Below are 24,280 nucleotides of genomic sequence, written 5' to 3' on the forward strand. Positions count from 1 at the left end.
TCTTTCTGCTTTAAAAATAGATACTCCCCATTACAAATACATAAGCTGGGAAGTGAGGTTTCAGGGCCTGGGAGCAGCAATATTTCTTTTTCAAATACAGAGCAGTGAAAGATGAATGCACTTTCCACTGGATCTGTCCTCAGATTCAGAAGAGCACAGAGGTGATGGTTTCTTATTGATGTGAGGAAAAATGCCTTGAGAATGCCTCGTCCCTGCCCAAGGCCAGCATCATGCAACTTGGAGGCACCTGGTACAGATGGGCTGGGAATGAAGAAGTGGACAGATGGAGGACAGGAAGCCCAGGCAGCCCACCTGCCTGGAGACCACAGGATCTGTCCCGTGCTCTGCTCTAGGGTCAAGGGGAATGGCGGCTGCTTGAACTCTTTGGGAAATGGGTTGGAGGCGTGCCATCCTTTCACCCTGAGCGTGAAGGAAGTGCCAGGAGGCTTCTTTAGGGAATTCTTCAGTAAGTTACAGGCTCCAATCTCACTTCAAACAGAGACTTGCCTTTGACCGCCAGCCGGGTGAACGTGGGCCAGTCCTCGCCTCGGTTTCCTCATCTGTGAAGTGAGAGGCCAGGCTGGATGCTGGTTTTCTCCTCAGTGCTCTATGATTCTTTATCGGTGTCTCCACTCAGACAGCGAGGGGCAGCAGGCTGGGCCCAGAACTGAAGAGCAGAGCAGACTGGATGCCAGCAGCCCAGCTCAGTGAAAGGACCCTGCGATCTGGATTCGGATCCCCCTCCTGGTGCTCACTACCTTGTGGGGCAAGTCACAGGTTCCCCCCCCCACCCCAGCCTCCTTGTTTCCTTCAGCTGTAGGAGGAGGGGGCTGGACGTGGCGCCTTAAAGTCCCTTCCGTCTCTTGCTCCAGGATCCTGTGACTTTGTAAGTGACCTGAGCCTTACCGATCACACAGTGCTCAGCCCCGCCTCCTGAAGACCTCTGCTGACCAGTACCACCACCTCACACTCAAAGTGGGATGGGCTCGGGCCAGGTGGTTGCAGGATTTCTGGTCCCGGCCAGTGTGTCGATTTGCTGGCCTGGGCCTATTTGATGGCACGGGTTTGCTTTTCTTTTTTCTCCTTCGGTGGGGAAGAGGGAGAAAAGATAGATTTTGGTGGATGGAATTAATGTGTTTTGAATGACCCCGAGCTTCTCCCTACAACAAAGGCCCCTCTTCTTAACTCTGCTCCTCTTTTGATGATTTTGTATGAATCTCACAGTCTCTGAGAAATTAAAATGGAATACCATCCGAAGGGCCATTGAAAAGCCCATGGTAGGCATAGTAATCAAGCTGAGACATGTTACCAGCCACAAGCCCTGCAGAAGCAGCAGCAGAAAGGATTTGTCCAGGGAGACGTACGGGCAAAAGAAGGATCCGGGTTCCCAGGCATGGGGCGAGGGCCAGGGAGGCCTTCCTGTGTGCCAGGCACAAGACAGCCCCTCCCCCAAGGAGCTTACAGTCTAAGGGGGAGGCAACATGCAAGTCTATGTGAAACTAAGTTATGTCCAATATAAATGGGAAATAATGAACAGAGAGTTATTCTGAGGATCAGTTGGGACAGCAGTCGTAAAGCGATTAGCTCAGCCGCGGCACAGAATAAGTGCTATGAAGCTTACAGCTGTCATTTTTGTTATGATTATCCCGAGACGTTTCCTAGAGGAATCCCAGTAAGGGAAAGTCAGGCTTTGCTGAGGGTCGCCTGAGTGCATGAGTCTCCAGACCGTGAGCTCTCTCTGCAGTTACCTGGGACCTTCATCGTCCAGGCTCACGTCCATCTCTGGGCTCATTGGCGTTAGAGGTCTGCAGATTTCGTATTCATTGTGCTTTAAACTGAGCTGTCGATTTGAGTGGGAGTCTGTGAGGAGACGTGGAGCTCTCCCAGTGAGCTCCTCGACCATCTGGAGACCCTTGGCCCTCAGCGACAGTCTGGGCAGACGGCGGTTTGAGTCCTGGCTTCCAGATGGCATTCGGAAAAATAAACAATGATCATTATTCTTAAAATTCCACAGAATTAAGTAGAGTAATTTAACTGAATATGCTGGATTTGAGCAATGGGCGGCATTTTAACCAGAACATGTAAGAGGACAGCCAAGAGCCTGGGTTGGGGGATGAGGGCTGAAGGCATCCCCTGGCTTCCAGTCCCAACTCCGTCTGTGGAACCTTGGGCAAGTCATTTGCTCTTGTGTGTAAAATATAGAGCATTTCTTCAAAACAACTCTGAGGTACTACCTCATACCTATCAGATTGGCTGACATGACAAAACAGGACAGTGATAAATGTTGTGGAAGATATGGGAAAGTTGGAACATTAACGCATTGTTGGTGGAGTTGTGAAATGATGCAGCCGTTCTGGAGAGCCATTTGGAGCTATGCCCAAAGGGCTGTAAAAATGTGCATGCCCTTTGACCCAGCGATAGCCCTTCTAGGGCTGTACCCCAAAGAGATCATACAACGGGAAAAGGACCCACATGTACAAATATTCATAGCAGCTCTTTCTGTGATGGTCAAGAATGGAAATTGAGGGGATGCCCATCTACTGGGGAATGCTGAGCAAGCTGTGGTGTATGACTGTCGAGATCATACAAGTTCTTGTTTGATGCGGTCACCTAGATAATTTTGTTTGGGGATCTGCTGTCACCCAGCAGCCAGTGAGGCCTAAAACTGAGACCGGCGCTTCCCAACGCATTTGCTGCTTTGTCAGGATGTCCTGGGTGGAAGGCCTAGTGAGGGCTTCCCACTAGAAGACGTGAAGGCTGCTCAGGAGAGATTGTGCAAGCGCACGACACAAGAAGAACCAGGCCCAGGAAGAGTCTGCACTGAACAGAGGAGGAAGATTGATGCGGCGGCCGCTGCCCTCCCACCTCAGGCCGGGGGCGTGGCCCTGGGTCTGCATGTGAGCAACGATCCCAGCTCCCTGAGCTCACTCTGGAGTAAGAGGAGACCTGGACCAGAGGGCAGGCGATCCCCAGCCACTCCTTCACACGCAGCCCCGTTTATGAAACAGCCTTCTCCCCGCAGGGCTGCATGGCGACATACCCGGGAACACCCCTGTGTCCGAAGGATCGGGATTGTGATCAACAAAAGCCAGTGGAGACATATGTGGATGGGATCACACGGCGCAGTGCTGCCCGTGGGCCAGCCTCTGTGCCGGGATAAAGAAGCTCCCTTCTACTGGGCAGTAGCCAGAAACAGGCCCTCTCCTGTAGGGGAGCAGTAGCCAGAAAGCAAGGTGTTGTGGGGTTTGCCTGACTCTTCCTCTCAGAGCTTAGCAGCCATGGGTGAGGGGCACTGCTGAGGATGTGGCAGGCTGGAGGGGGAGTTCCCTGGGATCAGAGCCCTGCCTCGCTGTTTCTGCCGCTGAAGAGTGTGGCCTCCTGCAAAGACCTAGGTCACCGAACTGTTGCCAGACCATTTCCCTTCCCATCTCCCATCCTGGATTTGTGAGATTTATCTTTTTAATTTAAATGCCAGATGTTTATCTTTACCCCTGTGAAATTTCTGTGTTTTTAATCTGGGCTCGGCAAGGTCATTTTTAATACTGATTTCAGCAAACATGTGTGAGGCTCCTGCCCCCCACCAGGCCCTGGAGCTGCTAAGACAACTGAGTCAGGCCCCGCTGACCAGGAGCTCCCGTCCTCCTGGAGGTGTCTCGTCGGTGGGGGGCTAGCAGATCTGGGGCATGTGGTTCGAGAGAGAGGGGGCCAGAGCAGCCGTGCCAGGCATCACGGACGGCTTGCACAGAGGCCCATCTGGCTGCGACAGAGTCAGGAAATAAGACTGAAAGGGACTTAGAATATTTGAGACTCCCCTAGCGCTTAGCATGGTGCAGGCTCGCATTTATTGGATTGGGTTGATTACGATAGCAGCTGTTACATAGAGCTTTGATTTACTAAGAGCCGCTCCTCCAGTGTCTCACGTGGTCCTCACCACGGCTCTGTGAGGCAGGCACTATTCTTGTGCCCATTTTACAGATGAGGAAACTGAGGCTGAAAACCCTGAGGCAGGATTTAAACTTTGGCCAGCATTCTCCCCACTGAGAAGTTTGACTTTATCTTTTGGACAATGGGGAGCTACGGAAGATCTTTGAACGTAGGTTTGGGGAAGGAGGGGGAATGACACGGGCAGATCAGAGAGGGGCTGGCTAGAGGCGAGGAGACCATTTAGGAGGTGACCTGGAAGATGGTGTGGAATGGAGAGCGGCAGCAGGGTTCCTGTTTTGTCCTTTATGACGTTAGTCGTCCCTTTCAGTGTGGTGGTCTCTGAAAAACTGGTGAGTGTCTCCCAGAGTTGCTGGCTGTCCATTAAAAGGTCATGCTAAGAACGGTAGTACCCAGTGCTAGTCCAGGAGAAGAGGTGAAGAAACATGCCCCCTTCCTTCCTCTGGACAGGTCGGGGCCAAAGGCACAGTACGTTCTGTACGCCCTCGCATGTGTAACTTGGGAATACTGGTTTTGCTGAACTGTTTGTCTTTGTTATAAGAGACAGCCCTTGGGTGGGGTGGGATGCCTAGGAAAGGCACTGTGATTGTGAAAACAGAAGTCATCAGTAAAGCCACCACACATAGAGACCACTGTCCACACCGTCAGCCAGGCCCGTTTAGCCCCCAGCCCCTTCACCAACACCTTTCTGAGTCTAATATTCCTGGGTTTCCTCCTGCTCTGGTGTCTCTGATCTCTCAAGCTCCACAGGGCATCCTGTGGATCTTGGGCCATTCATGTTTAATACAATATATATAAATTGCTTTAGGGGAAAGGTCTGTATTGTCTCAATGACCCTTGTTCTCCCCAGATTCCTTGAGTTTTAGTCATAGAAAACTGAAGCGTTACAAAAACGTCCTTGGTTTTTACAGGTGAAAACGTCTCCTTCCTGCTCTTCACCCCGAGGAGATTCTGCTGCCAAAAAGGTAGGCTCACTCTCTTTTTCCATTCCTAAACTTTTATTCCCCTTCCATCAACTTAACGCCCCTGTTCTTAACAATTGTGCTTGGCTTGTTCATGGAAATTCCATAAGACATTAAGCAAAGCTAGCCACCATCTCAGGTTTTTCCCCCAGTAACTGTTTTTGCAGCACATGCATGTTAGGCCGGTATCCCTTTAAAAAGTTAACCGCGTTGGCTCTGTTTCCCTGCTGTGCTTGATGTACAGTGACTTCATTCGTTTTCACAACAGCTTTACTTGTAGGTTTGTTCTGAAGTTGCCTGGACCACTTAAATACAGACAAAATGGGTGTAGCAGAAATAACGAAAGCGAACAGTGGGCAGCTTTACAAATGATGCAATGTGAACCATTTCTGCCCTTCCCCCAAGTAAATTGGGTTCAAACTTTGTCTGAAGGAACATTTTTGTGACTGTACTCATAAAGGTGCACACATCGAGACTGTGTATTCCACCGATACACATGGAATGACATAATATCTGTGGGACATCTCTATCTGCCAGACCCTTGAGGGCTTCAGCCCTCGATTACCCACAATTACCTTACCTGTGGCTAAAACCAATCATCCTGTTGTCCCCTGACCACGACAGGCCAGTGTGGAGGCAGCTTTCTTTGCTTAGACACGGAAGCTGTTTTAACACCGGCCTTGTGAAGTTACAGTGGACCAAAAGTAACGAACATGTAGAAAAACTCCATATCCCCATATTGGCCAGCTCAGATGAAAACAGGTAACTCCCCAGATACTAACTGGCCCCACTCTGCTAATCTGAAAATAAAAGCCACGTGGGAAATGCAGAAACCTAAACCGAAGAAACATAAACCTGTCATAAATCATAAACAGAAGCTATTTGGGGGCAGCCTGGATGACAAAGGGTCACTTTAGAATGAGGCAGACAAAAGCTACAAGGCTGGCTGACTCTGCCCCCCTCCTCCTCCTGCTTCAGCGCCAGCCCCTCGCTGTCCAACGTCCACAATGCCAGCTTGTCTCTCGGTAATCGCGTTCTTAGCGTGCCGCCTTTGTATGATTCTTCATTAATGGATCGCGTTCAGCAGCGGCGGCATCTGAAGCTGCCTCTGCAGGGGAGCGGGCTTTCTCTGGAGAGTTCGTGATCTCAGGACAAGACGCAGACAAGTTCACGGCCATACCCGGTCTCATTGGGTGCGGCGGTTGCATCTCCCTCTGCTGATTCCAAGCGCTTCTTGGAACACTTGTGGTGATGGATCCACCCGTCCTTTCTTGTCGTCACCGGCAGCAAGGTCAGCCAAAGAATGGTGGTCATCTCCTCTCCTGTTCCGACAGAAAGCTTTGTTTTCTGCTGGTGAAGTGTTAGGAATCAAGAGCTTTTCCAACAGAGACAGGTCCTCATTGCAGACACCTCCCGGTTCAGGCTCAGTTTTCTCTGTGTTCTCAAGCTGTCTGCTGTTTTTTCTCAGCATCTTCCGTCTTTTGCTCAATACCTGAAACAACCCTCCAAGATGACCTTCGGGCCCCTGTGGCATTTTTGTAAGCAACAGAGAGAAGATTCCTCTCCTCATGAGATAATTCAGCTCCTTGCTCAGTGACAGACTCCATGGCAGCATGTCTCTGAGCCCGCTGAGAGCCTTCTGCACCAGCTCATTTTCATCCACGACTGAACGTTCTGCGCCCAGAGTGAGTGGCGGCTGGTGGATGCAGGGGAGGCTCAGCGGTCTCTGGGCAGTGACAGTGGTGGCGGGGGCTGAGACTGTTCCTATGCCCCTCGGCTCCAGCCTCTCCAGCCCTCACTCTCTTTTTCAAACTGTAAGACAAATAGCCAATGTTCCTTGGATTTCAGAATCATCCTGTCTCTCCCGTCCCCATTCATCTGTTTTGTCTCTTCTGTTAAATTTTGGGTCGAGTGATAGCAATTTTGTGAATTGCCTGAGTCCTATCAAAAATGCCTCTTTCTCAGTTCTTCTCCTACCTTTCTGTGCCTTTTCTAACTCACAGTTTCGTAATTCACCATGACATGTGCCTGCTACACATTTGCATTTGAGGCACTGTGCCTAGGTGCTGGGGGAAAGAAAAAAGCAAAATATGGCCTGCCCTCAAGGGGCTTATGTTCTCCTGGGGGAGGCCAGGGGGGGGTGAAATACAGTATGTGCACGAGGAAGTAAAACCGAAGCTTATGCAAAGTCATTTCTCAAAAGAGAAAGGTCCTGATACCTGGGAGCCAGTGTCTGAGCTGTGCTTCGGGGTTCGTGAGGGAGGAGGGGGCACCTTCTAGATATGGGATGTCATGATGGGGCACTAGTGGCCGGCCACATGAACTGGAAGGGAGAGAGGAAGATGACATAAGCTTGGCCAGGGAAGGGTGGATTGGAGAGGGATAGGTGAGGGGCAGAAAAGCCCCTTAGGAAGCTATTGCAGTCACTCAGACCTAGACGTGATACAGATCTGAACTAGGGTAGAGATTGTGTCAGTGGAGAGGAGAGGAGAGGATGGATGGAGGCTTGTGGCAGAAGTTGAGTCAGTAAGACTCAGCGATTGATGGGACGTGGGGGGAGGAGAAAGAGAGGGAGAGACAGAGGGAGTGAGAGGGAGAGGAGAAAGGGAGGGATGGAGAATGAGAGAGAGGTCAGTAAGGATTCCAAGCTTGAGATGTTGAAGTGGGGGATGGAGGGGGGATTAAGAATTTATTTTTAGCTTTTTTGAATTTGCAAGCCTGTGAGACAAGAGAGGTCCAGTAGCAGCGCCTCCAGGAAAAAGCAGGATCAACAAGTGAAGCTCTGGGCTGGGCATGTACTGTGGGCAGTAAGGAAAGAGTTTGTGAATGAGAAGAGATTGAAGATAAAAGAAAGGCAGGGTGGGTAAGCCAGGCTGCTGTAGGAGGAGAAGGACTCAAGAGCCCCTGCGGGCCTTTGTCAGAGGTGGAACAGAGGAGGAGAGGACAGGATGGAGGAGAAGAGGGAGCTCACAGCAGCCCACCTGTTTTCTCAGCCAAAGGAGGAGAGAGCTCCTGTGAGTAGGAGGCCTGAGGGAGGCTCAGAATGCCTGAGAGGGTCAGCCAGGGGAAAGAGAAAGGATTGACCAGATCAGGGCCCATTTGAAATTTGGGACGCTCCAGTAAGGTTCAGTAGCACGTGAGCAGGAGCTGGTGGGGATATCCCAGGGTTTGGGTTTGGAAAGGTAGGACTGGAGGTAAGTTTGAGGGGCAAGGGAATAAAGAGTAAATGGTCAACTCAAGGATCAGAAGGGAAGGGAGGCCAGAACAGGGAGGGATGGAGGGCCTCGAAGTCACGGGGAGGACAAAGGGTTGGTGTGAGGCATCTGGGGCAGAGAAAGAGACTGAAGGACGGGAGAGTCCCAAAGAACAGGACCCTTTGGAGGTGCTGGTCACACAAGGCTGGGGCCATCTGTGTGGGGCTGACAAAGAGTGAGAGTTGGGAGGGCCTTCAGTGGGCATCCAGTCCACACCAGACCTGAAAAAGAATCCTTCCCAGCCTCCTGACAAGCACCATTGAGCCTTTGCTTCATGGTGGCCAATGAGGGAGACGCCCCCGCTCCCCAAGTGGCACATTCCACTTTGGGAGACGGATTTTGGGAAATTCTTCCTTGCCTCAAGCCTGAACCTGCCTCTCTGCAGCTTCCTCCCCACTTCCAGTTCTGCCTTTGTAACCACACAAAACCACCTAAATCCCTCTTTCACATGACCCTTATTCCTTCTATTCCTCCACAGTCCGGCCATGCTGGCCTGCTTGCCGTCCCTCACACACGGCAGTCCGTCCCCTCCCTCTGCCTTTGAACTGACTGTGCCCAGGCATGCAGTGTTCTCCCTCCCTCCTTCAGAGACTCAGCCCAAGGCCCTCCCGGAGCCCCTCCCTACCCCCCAGCTGCCCAGGAGTGCCTTCACCCCCAGTTCTACCATTCATCCATCTCTGTGTAGCTGGTATGTACCGTTTCCGTACGTGGTGTCTCTTCCATTAGAACGTGAGCTCCTAACTAAAATAGGAATGGAATTCATTTGGAGGAACAAAAGATCTAGAATACCAAGGGAAATGATGAAAAAAGGCAGGAATGAAGGAGGAGACATGCTTTTGGACCTCACACCACATTGTAAAGCAGCAGTCGTTAGAATCATTTGGTGCCGATTCAGAAACGGAAAAGTAGATCAGTGGAACAGACAAGGGAAAGTTAGAAATCGTTGACCTCAGCAACCCAGTGTTTGATAAACCCGAAAGCATAAATTACACAAGAAGGAACTCCCTGTTTGGGAAGAATTACTGAAAAACTACTGGAAAGGCAGTCTGGCAGGAATTAAGCCAGGACCAGCATCTTACACCGCGCTGCATGGTACATTCTCCTCTCTCCTTGATTACGGAGCTGGAAGGCAGAGCAATGAGCTCCCCCCAAGATGCCCCTTTGGAGAGAGCCCTGGCTTTCACACTGACTTTATTTATCATCAGCTGCTTCACTTGGGTAGACACTGGAACCTCATGCCCCTGGGCCAGACCCTTCCTTTTCTGTGTGGTCTTCCCCATTAGATTATAAGCTCCTTGAGGGCACGAATTGTCTTTCCTTTTCTTATTTGTAGCCCCAGCACTTTGCACAGTGCCTAGCACATCATAGGCACTTAATAAATGTTTACTAATTTACTGACTGAGGAGGGAAGGCTATGACAAAAGTGGTCCCGGGGCTCTGTCCAGCCATGGAACTAGGGGAAGGAGAGTTCAGTGGTGCCATGGTGGTCCTATGGAGAAGCAGCTGTTCCCCAGTCTTGGGACTCCCAGCATCAGCTCCAATCTGGTCCTTCCTCCTAATAATTACTGTGGAAGGGGCTGGGCTTTCATCTTCTCTTCCAGCCCACCCCATCAGGGATGGGAACAGTGCTGCAGGACAGCCTCCCCCCACCCCATTCAAGCACAGCCCATGCCTGGTCTGGCTGTGAGCCAGTGAAGGAAGTAGGGAAAGTGGGGCTGGGGAGAGAGGAGAGACTTCACTGAAGGTGTAGCCTGGACCCACCTCTGACATCACAGGTGGAGCGGAGGCAATCAGCAGTCAGATGGGACAAGGTCAGCCCATTTCAGATCCTTACTAGCTGTATGACAACTTTCTCAACCTCATTTTCTTCATCCATAAATTGGGCATAAAAGTAGCCCCTACCTCCCAGTCTGTTTGAAAATCAACTGAGATAAGGCATAGAAAACATTTTTTTTTTTGCACCTTAAAACACTTCTATAAATGTTAGCAATGACGAATGAAAGTTCCTAGCTTGTGAGATTTGGGTCACAGAAGAATCCAGAAGAGAGGAAGGGGCAGTTCTAGAGCAGAGGCGGCCTATCACAGAAGTCCCCATGGGGTGGGTGGCTTGGTGGGTCTGTTTTCAGACCACCCAAGAACAAACTTACCCTTCTAGCCTTCTCTCCTAGCTTCACAGATTCAAGTCTGTCCAAACTGGACCCCGTTCCTTCTCCCTTCCTCACCCTGCCCTCTCGTGACTCCATGTCTTTGCTCATGTTTTTCCCCTGCCTGAGACAGACTTGCACAGATCTCTCCCTTGAGGCCCTGTTGTGAAGCCACCCCTTTTGGGGGGCTTACCCTGAATACTCACTCCCACCTCAGAGGTCTAAAGCCTCTTCCCTGGCTTCTCCATGCTCCTCTGTATCCCCAGTGCCTAGAACATAGTAGTAATTGTAATAGTAGTAACTGTAGTAATGAAGTTGATAGCTCCTAGAATAGAGGAAATGCCTGCAAGATGTAGGGAGAAAACTGCTAAGTCTACTGATGCTCCAGTGTGAGCTAGATTGCTGGCTAATGGGGGGTAGACTGTTCATCCAGTTCCTGCACCGGCTGCTGCTGTTGTAGAAGCACATAGTAGGTGCCTGCAGCCGTGCTCGGTGGTCACACGGACACTTAATGGGATGCTGACCATCCTCAGTGCCACGTTGGTCCATAACGGCAAGCATCATAGCACGGACCAGGACGGCATTCCTCTGCTGGCTCACTTATTTACAGATGCTGTTTGAAAGGGTTTGAGTGTGTGTGTCTTTTCCCACCTACAAGACCATGGTTGAACAGCAGGCAGATAGACCCACGGCTCCTGATGTGTTTCCTCCCTCCTTCTTTCTCTGATAATTGGAGTATTTGAGGATGTAGGTGCTGTCTCCTTGGCCCCTTTACAATTCCATCCTGTATTCATGTGAAACAAAGAACTGTAGAACAGAAATACCAACTTGCTTGTTCTGTTGGCTAACAGCAGGCTTCTCCTTCAAAGGCTCTGTGCCAAAAATGTGGTCCCTTTTCTCTGCCTTGGATACTGTCTCCACTGAGAGTCTTCCAAAAGGAAAAAATAAAAGAACAAAACTAAATCATGTTGACAGAGAGAAGAAGCCCGTGTTCAAACTGATGCTGGCTTGGCAGAGATCATAAGAACGTTCTGGGGCTGAGGCTGCTTTGGGCCATTTCTGGCTTCTGGATCGCAGTGAAATGGCATTCCTGGAAGCATGACGCAGCCTGCTGTCCAACTCTAAACAACCCTGTCTGACACACAGAAAGGGTCAGCCGGAACCCATTATCTCCTGAGCCAACCACCAGTGGGCCATGAAATTGCACCCCAGTGATGAAAGGGTTACTGCCCTTTGACCCAGAGACCCACTGCTGGGTGTCACCCCATGGAGGGCAAGAACGCAAGAGACCAAAACATCCCTCACAGTGGCCAAGAAATGAAGTGAGTGCCCGCTGCACAAGTATGGATTCGGATTGCATTATAAGAAACAACTAATGTGAAGAATTTGGAGAAACATGGGAGGAAGTTCCATGGACAGCAGCCCAGAAAATAATCTTCAAAATTACTGCAATAAGGTAACCACAAAGGATGTTATAATGGTGATATAATCTAATGGACACAGCTTTCAAGTGGCCAGAGTACCACACGGGCTTTAGAAACTTGCCCAGGGTTGCACAGTTGGTCGCTGCCAGAAATGGGATTGGAACCTAGGTGAAGCCCCAGATTCTATTCAGACCACCCTGTCTTAGAAACAAACACTGTGTGATGATAATAACCTTCCTTGGCCCCTGAGCAGAGCTAAGAAATCACGTTTTCCTCCCACACCGGAGGACACCGGTAGGTTTGGCCTCATGGCTCACCAGGTGCAGAGGAGGGATGGAGCTGGCAGTGACTAATGCAAGAGCCACAGGGCTTCACAAGAACAAAGGGAAGCCGCCTCTTGGAGCCCGGGGCTCCCGTCTCCCCTCCTTGCACGTACAGCTCAAGTAGAGGCACCACCTTTGCTCGGTGGCTGCCAGCATCAGCCTCCTACCACACAGAGCCACTGCCTCAGGCCCGTCAACCAAGTACAGGAGGAAAGCCCACAGAGACTGTGCCGCCAATATTGGTTAGGTCATGTTCTGGGTGAAGGATGAGCAGAGTGAGAGCCATCCATCCTTCTTCAGGACAGTGCTTGTGTGTGTGTGTGTGCACACGCATGTGCATGTGTGTACGCACATGTGTGTATGTGCACGCCCGTGTGTGCGTGTGCAGCTTTTCTCCGAGGTTGCGACTGTTCTCGCCTGTGTCAGATCTCAGTGGACAAGGCAGCTCCTACGCCAGCAGACCCTTAAGAATGTGTCTAGGTTTTGGGGGGGTTTTTTGCGGGGGAGTGGGGGCAACTAGAATCTGATGATCTCAAACGGGACTTGAAATAAGTGAGACTTCGCTCTGGCTCAGCCAACACTGTCCAGCTGCCTGGTCCCGCCTCCCCCGGCCCTCCGTCATCACCATGTGATTTTGCCCCCTCTACTGGTCCTCTCGGGGCCCAGCTCATTGTGCATCTCAAGCGCCTGTGCAAGGTGCACATTCTGATGGCCGGCTCAGTGCATTGCACCTCCCTCTGTGTGTCCTAATCTGGACAGCCGGCTTTCTCTCTTGAAACTTAAAGGATCTGTGATTTGATCAGGTCGGTACCTCAAGGATGTGGGTCACAGCTGGTCTATCACATCTTAGCTGTTTGTTAGAGTCTTCTCATGGACCAGGTTCCATTGCTCTGGAGCCAGCCTGGTGATGAGCTCTAGACTAGTCCCTAGACAACAGACATGCAGTCTTTATTCAAAGCCTTCCCACTTTCATAGGTCCCACCGAAGCTTGTACTTCACTGGCCTAGCCTCAGAACTCATTCACTGCCACGTTGGGCCAACGCATTAGGGTAAGACTTGAGATGCCTCCTGTATCAACTTTATTTCTCCTTTTTGTATGGCTAGACCAGTCTTTGGAGTGACTGTGGGTCTCATGGAAAAGACTCCGAAGTGCACCAGGGCTTGGGGCCTTCAGCAGTGTCTTATACAAATTCCTTTTGCATGTGGACTTTGTTATTTTGTGTATGGATGGGAGACACCTAATTGAGGAGAGATTTCAAGGTGGCCTTCTGCTCTACCAAGTAGAAGGCTTTTTGAAATGAAAGTATCTTCTTGACATCTTTCCTTCAGTTGTATAATAATCAAGATAGGTCAGCTGTGGAATGGTCTCTGCATAAGCCTTTCTGCTGTCTTCTATGCTATGGTGGAGTTTATAGGTTATCCCATAAAAATGTCCGATGTATGAGAAAGGAGACAGGCATGTGTGTTGTCAATAATAAGGACCAAGGCTTTTCCCAAGCCTCTGTCATATGCCTAAAGAACTTATCCCTCTGTCCTCATAATCATGTCACTGTCAGCATAGACATGATCTGGTCTGGTCCTTTTCCCACCTTCGTGTTCTTCAGTGTCTTTCCGACGTCCTCCAGAAATGCACCTGGGACTGTGTTATTAGAGTCTAACGTCCTTGGTGACAGAAAGAGCTGAACTTCTGTAGATTTCCTCTGCTTGTCATCCACCTTCTAGGGTCAACCTTCAGTGCTCTCAGATTGACTTCACTTTCCTAGGCCCCTCACCAAGAATTATTGAAGTCGCTGTTCCCTCCTCTGCTTCTCTCTGCTCATGATCTTCCCTATTTCTCTGCACATTTTCACAAATTTATGTCTACATCTCTAAGACTTGGAAAGGCCTTCTGCCCAGGGGGAGGGGATTTAAGTTTCAAGTTAAAGGAAGCTAGGGAAGCTGACCCATGACAATCCCAGGTTTGGGAGACGGATTGTCAGGGGAATGGACGTCAAGAAGGCCAGTGTCACTGCATGACGTGATGGGGGCTTGTACTGAGGTGATGGTTGTATGAGTAGAAATAAGGGGATGTCTACAAGAGACGTGGTGAAGGGAGAAACAACAAGACTTGGCAACGGATCAGATACAAGATGAATGAGACGGGAACTGAGGAAAAAGGTCAGGGATATATAGATAATGTAATATAGTACAATGTAATGTTGTATTGATTTAATATAATATGTTGACATATAGTATAGTAGATCATGTGTATTATCTATAAAAATATATTGTATCATATAATTTATATTAACAGGGAAATCCTTTCCATATACTTATATATGCATGTTTGTGTATTTATGTGTGAATATACATTTGTGTATATGCGTGTACACACGTATGTCTGTATACATATATTTGCATAGAGGTCTGTTGTCATTTAACCCCTGGGGGCCCAATGACAAGCCAAACAAGATACCAAATGAGATAATACAGAGGAAGAAGGAAAGGGGGTGCAGGATGGAACCTTGGGAGACACCCCCCTGAGTGGCACAGTCTGGATAAAGACCCAGCAGGGGGACCGACAGGACTCTGTGTTCCTTTCTGTTAGAGTACATCCCATTTCATTTATATGGTATTTTTGGTGCACACCATGTCTAGCATCTTCTTTTTCTTTTCTAGAGAAAAGCCTTTGTGGTATGTAGATGGGAGTCTTCTGTGTAGACAGACCATCTAAATCTTTGGCCTCTCTCATTACTTGTGAATCAGATTGTCCAACATTTGTCACTGACCTTGCCTGTTTCTGCCTTTTTGTCTTGAAGTCCCTGAATGACAACAAAGCGTGGTGTTTTCAATCAAATTTGGGAGCTTTTCTCAGATCCTTTGTGGAATTTCTCTACCTCTTCCTCCACTGCAGCAGATGTTGGTGCAGAGGCTGCTGTTATTTGCATGGTGGTCTTTTTGAAAATCTCTGTCATAAGCACTGTTATATAAGATGAGCAAATTCCAGGAAATGATGCTTCTTGTTGCCTTTGGAGACGTGATTAAAAACTAATTCCACCGATGCCTCTGCTCGCCTCTCAGGGCCATCCGCTGTGAGCCATCTTTCCACTTAGCTGCAATTTCCTTTGGGTTTCTGGTTTTATATAACAAAAACATCACAACCAGAATGATTCAGCCCCTCCCGTAGTACATTTCCTCACTGGTCGTTGGACAAAGATCTCTCATGGAGAGTTCCAAGAGCTAAGTGAGTGTTTCTAGATTATCGGAAAGCCGTATGATTATGAGCATCTGCTTCCCCTTTTGGTCTACTCATCAAGCTATTTTTTTTTAATTATTTTTTTTCTCAACATGTACATTTGTAACAGAGTTTATTGTGGCTATTACAGTGCTTTATTTACTGATTCATATCAAATGCTCTTGTGTCATGTCCATGAAATCTAAGCAAACTTAGGTCAAAGTTTTAAAAAAAGAAAGAAAAGGAAGTGGAAGGGAGCCACACAGAGCTGAACACCATCTTGTATCAGTCTTTGCTGCATGGGTGGTTGTGGCCAGAGACTGCCCGGTACTGTACCTCCCTACACTTAGTGAGGCCAGTCTTTGGAAAGCAGACTTGGGAGGCTGCAGGGACAGTACTCAGACCTTTTCCAGCCTGGTGTGGACCCTGCTGGTCTAAGCTGACAGAACTCAGGATCCCCTTCATTCCAGTCTCCATTACCTACCCCTTCTCTTAGCACCATTAAGATCATCCATTCAGAACCAGAAGGGACCTGGGAGTCATCAGGCTCAACTTCTCATTTTACAGATGAGGAAACTGAGGCCCAGAGAGGAACCTGTCCAGTCACTCAAGTAATAAGAGACAGAGGCAGGATTCACACACAAGTCCTCTGGCTCTGAAGGCAGCATCACACTCATTTTTCTATTCACAATCAAAATTCAAGCCAGTCTCGGGTATCCCAGGAGGTCCCAAGGCAAAGACTTGAGGCCGCTTTCTGGGGTCTCGCTCTGGTCCTTCTTACTTCGGATTGGGTTTGCCCCAGTGGCCTCAAAGGCCCCTTTTAGCGCTAAGTTTGTGAGCCTAACATTGAATTGCCTTCAAAACTGTCAGAGGATTTCACTGGACTCCCAAGAGTGTTCACCATGAGCATACTTTGTTTACTTTTATTCTTTGAAAATCCTTCCTCAGCAGATACTAAACTGATCCCCACATCCCCCACCCCATGCCAGACAAGTTTGCTGCTTTCACAAAGTGAACATTGAAAATGATGCTTTGAGATGAGGCTACAGTTAGCATTAGCCAAAGGAGGGTGGATCGCAGTCTCGAGTGGTTTTTTCCTGAGTCTTCTGTGAGACCAGCCAGACTCCACCACTTTCTTAAGGAGCTGCTTCCTCCAGGACAGGGCATTAGCTCTGGCAAAAGAGGCATTATATTGAGAAGGTGGGGAAAGCCTTTCTGAATGTGATGGAGTTGGACCTGGTAGCTGGCACTGCCCCATCTCTCAAATACTACTTATTTGCTCCAGTGAATCCTAAACTTCTGTCTTCTGAGTGGAGGTGAGGTTGCACCACCAACATGATCAGCAACACCAGAATTCAGACAACTGTAGGTCAGCAAGCATTTATTAAACACCACTGTGTGCCAGGTACTGTGCCTATGCTAGATGCTAAGGATACAAAAACCAAAAAATAGACCAACTCTTAAGGAACTTACTTTCTCTAAAGAGAAACAACAGAGATATAGATAGATAGATAGATAGATAGATAGATAGATAGATAGATAGATAGATAGATAGATAGATAGATATAGATATATATGTATGTATGTATGTATGTATGTATATATGTATGTATGTATGTACAGAAAAAATGCAAGGACTTAGGGTGAAAGGTTTAGGAAGGGTGCTTCCACTTGGTGGAAACAGGAAAAGCTTCATCTAATTGCATCCTAAAGGTAGAGAGAAATTCTTCGAAGTAGAGGTGAGGTAGGAGCGTACTCACAGTATACCAGGGCAAAGGCATGGAGGTGGGAGATAGCTTGTCCAGTGCAAGGAACAAAGAGTATGTGGTACTATGGGTGGCTTTAGTTCTATCACATGTGGGCCCTAGTGCTGTTTTTGTCGGGTTTGTAAAAGAAAGGAAAAGGCCTCACAGCACTTGTGTTTCCATAACAACAGAAAAAATGGCTTGCAGTGTCAGCTACCCAGACCCGAGACCAGATGGTTACTAGTAGAGCAAAAGTCAAGGGAGATATAAACAGGATAAAAAGACAAGGATGCTTCAGACTTGGCCATTTCTTCTCCTGCTCTCAGGGCGTAGCAGTGAGGGCTGTCCAGCAGTGGTATTGCAAGCAGTGGCTAGCTGCCAGATTTTTCCTTCTCCCAGCTGCTTGGGGCAGCGGTGGGCCTAGCAGCTATGGATGTCCCTTCCTGCTCTAAGATTGTGCAGAAGCATGTTCTGGTGGCAGAAAGCAAAGATTAGCCTTGACACCTCCTTTATTCCTTCCCTGCAATTGTCTGGGACCACCCATTACCCAAACAGGAGAAGGGCAGGGAGGCACAGTGTCTGTTCTTGGACTCTATCTCCTTCTTAGGATGTCCAAAGAGTATTCAGATGTCTCCCAAGGACCAAAGAGTAGATAGAATGGAGGGCCTGCTGTGAATCCTACTTTGTCACAGGCATGATTGAACTAGCTCCCAGCAGGTCAGGCCCAGGTATGGTTGCCACCGCCCCCATTAGAGAAACAGCCTCAAAAAGAGAACTGGAAGGGGAAGCGAGGCATTGTAATTGGGCAGAATTAGGGCTTTGTCTTTGTGGGACCAGGGAGTTGGAGTTAAAAGACGCTGGGCTTTAAATCCAGTGGCCCAGAATGGAATGGGCTGCCCTTATGGGTGGTGAGCCTCCTGTCCTTGCAGATATTCAGACAGAAACTAGATGATTGCTTGTCAGGGATGCTGTAGATAACCTTCACGCAGGAGATGAAGGGAAGGGAAGGAGCCCTCATATAGCACCTACTGCGTGTCAGGGACTGCACCAAATGCTTTACACACATGATCTCATTTGAGACTTGAGGGAGCGTTGGGACCAGGTCACTTTCCTTCTAGCTCCGAGCTCCTGGAATTCTCTGAAAAACAACTCAGATGAAGGCTGTGGGGGAGGAGCGTGGCTGGTACCAAGTGGCTGCTTGATTGGCTGTGTTCAGGGCCTTGAGGTTGCCATCAATCCTGAATTCAAGACGGCGCTGTCATCTCCGCCCTCAGCGCGTCATGAGGTTTTTTTGGTCACCACCTTCCACGATGGCCACTGGGTTCACTGGAAACTTGCTTAGCAGTCCCCCTGATGGGAAAGTTGATTCTCGGCATTGCAGCAGCAGATGGGAAAAGTTCAACTGTGAGGGACCTCTTCTTTTTCCTTAATGGTGATAGCAGTTCTTTTCACCCGTAATTGTGCTCATATCTCCTGGCTTGATGTATTTGATGCCTGCAGCACCCAGAAAATAAAGCTATTAGGAGTTGAAGAGACTTGTGGTGGTGGAGGGTAGAAAGGGGCTGTTTTCTCCCACTCAGAGAAGAGCCTGCTCAGGTTGGATTGACTGGCTTTGTGACTTTTGCCAAGGAGTTGCGTGAGGCCAATGTGTTGATTTTCTCCTGGGCCCTGGTTTGCCTGCAGCTCCATTTTCCCAGGCAGCCTTTGGACCACCCTGAGACCCGCCTCATGCACCGCTGTCACAGACTGACCTTGGACTGTCCTCTGGATCTGCTCTGCCCCAGCCTCTGTGATGAGGTGACATGGGGGCTGCTCCCCCGGCAGGGCTCTCACCGATGGAGCCTCCAGCAAGCAGATGTCTGGGTGGAGAGAGTCACTAACAGCCCATTATCCTGCATTCAGATGCTCGGTAGCCACTCCTTCATGCATCGGGCTGTCTGGGGCCCAGTGCTGAGTGCCCAGGGGCGGTCTCAGCTGCTCTCAGGCACGTGAGCACTGAGAGGTAAGCCCTGCAGGAGCCCAGGCTTGGGCTGTTTTCAGCCTGTTTGGTGCTCTTCTCTGGTGCCTTCTTTCAGCTGCCGTCGTTGGAACTTCTCCGTCTGATGCCGTGACCTTCTTCAGACTTGATCGTATCCCAGGTGTGAATCTTGCTGGCTCTGGAGGCCTTTGATTCATGCTGTTTATTCCTGAAAGCCCAGACAGGGGCACCCCATTCGCAATGTTCCCGCATCAGCCTGGCTCATTGGTGGTCCCTGTGAGTGGCTGGAGAAGAATGCCAGGCTGTTGTTCAGGATGCCTGCTTTCTCGCCTGCCCCAGGGAAGCCGAGGAAGGCTCTTGTTCTGTTCATTCATTCAGCAAATGAGTGTCAAGCTCTGACTGTGTTCCTCTGTGCCCCTGTTTGCCGGCCAGTGACTAGAAGTGTTCCAAATCCAGATCAGGAACTGGAAGGGAGCTCAGAAGCCACTAAGGCCAGCTCCCTCAGTTTACAGATGAGGAAACTGAGGCCCATCCAACTGAAGGGCACAGTAGTTATCAGCCATCAGAGGCAGGGTTTCAGTCCGTGTCCTCAGTCTCCAAGGAAATATTTCCGCCTAGAGAACATTTGGCAGGGACAGACAGGATGGCCATCCAAAGAGTACTTGAGATAATGAGAACTTGTTCTGTTTGGCCCCAGAAGGCAAAAGCAGCAGCAGATATTACAAAAAAGCAAACGCAGGCTTTGTGTAAGGGAAAAGGCCTAGTGACCAGAGGGGCACCAAAGTGGAGGGGCCTACCTCTGGAGGGATTCCCCCTCACCAGAGCTGGTGGAGCTGAGGCTGAACGACCACTGTGCAGGGAACAGAGCTGGGCTGGCCAGCCACTGTGGCCCCTTCTGGTCCCGAGGTTCTGTGATTCTTTGATGGCAGTCTGCTTGGCTGAAAGGGACAGCCCAGATCTCTGTATCAATTTATCAGAGTAACTACACAGTGTCAGGGGTGGGGGCTGCTGCTTTGGCTACCCTGAAGCACCTTAGACAGCCAGGTTTGGCTTTTATTATAATGTGCAGTAACCTGGTTCCATTCCACCTTTTCCTCGGTTTGTATTCTATTGTATTGCCCTTCCATCGCACTCTTAGGACAAAGGCTTTGCGCGTATGGGTCGTGCTGCGAGATGACCCCAGACTTCCCGCTGTCGCACTTCGGAGTGCTGTGCAGTCAGGCGGCTCACATCACAAGGACCTGCTCTCGCGTCTGAGGCCGGACCTGGGGCTGATTGGTTCCTTCGGTCTGTGCCATTACATGTGTGTTTCACCGATTATGCCTCTGATGGAAAAATCATTAAGGCCCCAGAACCTCCACAGGGCTTTTTGTCCTAATTGCTCTGTGGAAGCAGCATCCATGGGGATAATTGTTTGACATTTTCTTCTTAAGTAGGCGACAGTCGGATAATCAAAGAGTGCTGACCCTTAATCACACCCACCAAGTGGATGCTTTCCAGGTTTGCATTTGTTTCACTGAGGCAAACAACAAGGGGGAGACCCCACAGCTCCCAGCTGGAAGTCTGCACACACTGCCTTTGCCTGACTCTGTTGCCGTGCTTCAGCCTCTGTGAAATCTGTGTTGTCTCCCGCCACCCCCACCCCGCCAAGAAGGCAGATCGTGTGTGCCGTTGGTAGTCAGCTCTTCTCCGACCGGGCCCTTGATCTCGTTCGCGTGCAGGCCTTTTGGCCCGGAAGCTTCTCCTTCCTCTGATGCGGACGGGCACCTTGCCCCTTGCTTCCCATCTGAAAGCATCTTCTGGGGCACTTGGAGTTCGGGTGACACCTTGCGCAGAGTCACAGAGCTGGGACGTGTCAGGAGGGCGACCTGCACCGGGTGCTCCTGGCTCCCAGGCCTGCCCTCATCCCGCTCCTCCAGGCAGACTCTCCATCATTCTCTGTTGTGCTGACATCATCCATGAAGGTGCCAGGAGGGCATGGGGGGGCTGGGCTGCTCCACATCCTCAGAAGCGAGGCTGGTTGTTTTCCATCTGGCCGCCTGGTGCAGTAACCTTTCTTGTTATTGTTAATGATTTCCTGCACTATCCTAGCATCTGCAGCTGATGCTGACCAACAGAAATGCCTCCAGCTCGGGGAGGGGGCAGGGAGGCCGTGGGCCCCAATTATTTCTCAGTGTGTTTGTGAAGTTGAGCCCTCTGCCCACAAGGAGCGCTGTGCGGAGGTGGCCAGCATCTTCTCAATTACAAAGCTGATGTTTTTGAAACAATAGACAAGATGTAATGAGTCTGACCATAGAATGGTATCCATCTGAAATGGAGGCTGCACCCTATAATCGCCTAATCAGTTTGAAAAAAGAAACAACCTCTCTCTTTCAGCCCAATAAAAATCAGGTTTTCAGACTCTGACTTGAGCCTTCGGGTTTCCATGGCTGGGGTTGAGGTGTTGGTGGAACCGTTTTAATGAACACTGAGGCAGGCTTTTATTTGCAGACAGCGCACCAAACGCCAGCCTCCTCTTTGGTGTCCTGGTCAAATACCGGGCCATGTGTGAGGTGCTTCACCAACCTTCAGGTTCCCTCGAGATGCCAGTTTTCATCATTGTCATTCCTGTGGTGTGCCCTCCTCTGCTAGATGGAAAGGACCGAGAGCGTCAAGGCTAAAGACAGTGGAAGTCTGGGGGGAGGGGGGAAAAGGCAGCCCCCTCCCCACAGTTACTTTGGGTTGCCCTTGTATGTGTTTGGTATTCACTGACCTGTCCAATATGCCATACACTCCTTGCAACCAGGACTTTCTGACTTCTGTCTTTATGTCTCCAGCACAGTGCCTGGTACATGGTAGGAGCTTAATAAATATCACCACTCACTGAATTCCACTTTGACCCTGTGTTGCCAAATTTGCCCCAGGAACAATTCCTTCATATTACTGCGTCTTAAAGGTCCTGAGTCCCCATTTTCTCGCTCTCCCCCAGTTCTTTGTCATACCGAGAGATCCCTAAGCACATGAGTCTGTCACCAGGCCCCTGCCCAAGGACTCACTGTCAGAGCCATGGAGTGCAGCAGAAAGAGGCCAGGGCTGAGAAGCAGGATTGGAGATAAAGTCCCAGAGCTCTGCTCTTCTTCCCAGTGTAGCCTCTGCAACTGGCTTAAGTGCTCATTTCCTCTGCCAGGAGCACGCTAAGCTCTCCTCTCCTAGTCTGCAAATGAGGACGTGGGAGTTGATGGCCTGTGAGGGCCCTCCGGAAGCCTAGGAACCTGGGGTCCCTTCAGGCCACAGTGAAGCCTCCTCATCTTTTTCTTAGAAGGCAGGATATGGCCTGTGTGAACAGCAGACAGAGCACCTCGAAGGGCCATATCATCTGATTCTCGCCCTTCTGGTACCACAAGGCCCAGCGGCCTATCCTGTTGTTTCATGACTTGAATCTCCATTGTGTGGCTTTTGTAGCAGGGAGGCTGGTTCTTCTAAGGCTTTGAACCCTATGCCCTGACTTGGTTTGACCCAGTCTGTTAGTGAGAGAATACACAAGAGAAGGTGGCCTCTGGAGACGAGCTCGGGGAACAGGCCATCAGAACTCAGCCTTTTGTCCCTGGCCTCACCTGCTCCAACTTTGTGGCTGGGATCCAGCTTGGCCTTCAAGCCGGCGCTGGTGCTGGGGTGGACATGCTGCACAAAAGGGCTGGTGCATCCAGAAGGAGAGAATGTTTTCTCTTTTCCTTCTGGCTGATGTCATTCCAGCTTTCCCTTCCACCACATCCGAGAATCACTGAGCTTTGAAATGTGCTCAGGACTCTGTGTTAGCCCGCAGCTCCTCTCCCTCAGGCTCTTGGAGATCATCAGGACCTCATTTTCCACTGGATTTGCTCTAATGCAGTGTGTGGCAAGGTCGCTGGCCGGCTATCACCGCGTCTGCCCATGATGTGTGGCTTCAGTTTAATTTTAAACTCCTATCACTGGACTTAATTACATGAGAAGAAAGAAAGAGAGATTTGCTGGAGAAGATAGTGTCAGATGTCTTTTCTTTCCCTTCCAATTGCGAAATTGCCTCTAATCCAACCTGGGCTTGGGGTTTGGGATAATCTCAAAGTACTGGGAGAGACATTTTCTGTATATTGATTTGCCAAATGGAGATTTAGCTCAAACCATGCTGCTTCCTGCCTCGTTGTCCATGCATGATTCTTATTTGGCAAATCAATTATTCTGGGCAGAATTCATGGACAGAATGTCTGATTTCCCTTTCTATAGCCTCCTGAGTCACCGTGGTCGGGGTGCAAGGGTGTTGTCCTCATTTGTTCCTGATTTTGTGATGTAATCCATGATTAGCTTTTAATTACAGTAATACCTTGTTTAGAATTTTAATTTCCAAGATCCTTTCCCACCTATTTTCTCATAGTTTGTTTCCGGCATCCCTTGGAAGTACGATGAGATAGATAGGTGGTGTTCCTAGACTAAAATGGGAAAACCACCCCACTGAAATCAAGTGATCAGCCTGATGTTGCCTAGAGCTTGGTAGCAGAAAGGACAGGAGACCAGAGCTCTGGGTCTTCAGCCCCATCTTCTTCTTCTTCATCATCATCATCATTATCATTAACAAGTATCCATCAACATACATTTTAAGCAACAAAGAACAGGGAAGAAGATTGTGGGAAAAAAATGTGGACTTTTATACAGTTTTATTTTTTCATTTTTTTAAACAAATATATCTACAAAGTTGTGGCAAAATTTCCTGTTTCTATCTTCCTGCCGTTTTTTTTTCTTCTGTGAACTTTTTAAAAAATGTTTCATTAGTGCACCTTTTTTTTTTTCCATACCTGTCACTCCCCGGTAACTCAGCTCCCCCTACCCTCCCTTGTAACAGAGAGGTTATAGCAAAACAGCCCTTCTTCATTCTGCACCATCGAGCACCCCCCGCCCCCCGTCAGTCTTCCTAAGTTGTTTCCTCTTACATCATCATCATCATCATCATTATTATTGCCGTCGTGTCTCTCGTTCACCTGGTTCTTCCTCATTTTCCTCTGTGTCGTGCCACGCAAGTCTTTCCATATTTCTGATGATGCAACAGAACTCCTGCGCTCATGTGCTATGATTCGTTAAGCTGTTCCTCACCTGATGAGAACCTGTTTTTACCCTGTGTGCTCTTGTTATCAATCCTCCTACTGGGGACTGTGCTGAACGTGGCGATGGGTTCTCCAAACCTGTGGTCCATGAGTGAAGGGAAGAAAATCTGCCTTGCTCCTTCACACTGTCTGTTTGTCCTTGGTGTGAGGAGCTGCCAGGCCAGCGTTTGGGCCTGCTGTGCC

The 24,280-nt window shown here is 49.5% G+C and overlaps 1 protein-coding gene and 1 pseudogene across 11 annotated transcripts in view; one reads left to right on the forward strand and one right to left on the reverse strand.

The window, feature by feature from the left end:
* Positions 1–24,280, forward strand: part of VPS8 (VPS8 subunit of CORVET complex) — a 191,689-nt gene that overhangs the window by 156,241 nt on the left and 11,168 nt on the right. For 9 of the 11 annotated variants that reach the window (XM_078154678.1, XM_078154687.1, XM_078154685.1 and 6 more), the window contains one exon: positions 4,854–4,907. In XM_078154678.1, the coding sequence (XP_078010804.1) occupies positions 4,854–4,907 (54 nt within the window). Of the gene's footprint in view, positions 1–4,853; positions 4,908–5,184; positions 6,130–13,024; positions 13,099–24,280 lie in introns of those variants that run through there. The other 2 variants (XM_078154684.1, XM_078154686.1) reach the window with 2 other exon arrangements.
* LOC110221308 (14-3-3 protein zeta/delta pseudogene) lies at positions 5,763–6,923 on the reverse strand (annotated as a pseudogene).

Source organism: Phascolarctos cinereus, unplaced genomic scaffold, assembly GCF_003287225.1.
Source record: "Phascolarctos cinereus isolate Bilbo 61053 unplaced genomic scaffold, phaCin_HiC Scaffold_5;HRSCAF=322, whole genome shotgun sequence".
Taxonomy (NCBI): domain Eukaryota; kingdom Metazoa; phylum Chordata; class Mammalia; order Diprotodontia; family Phascolarctidae; genus Phascolarctos; species Phascolarctos cinereus.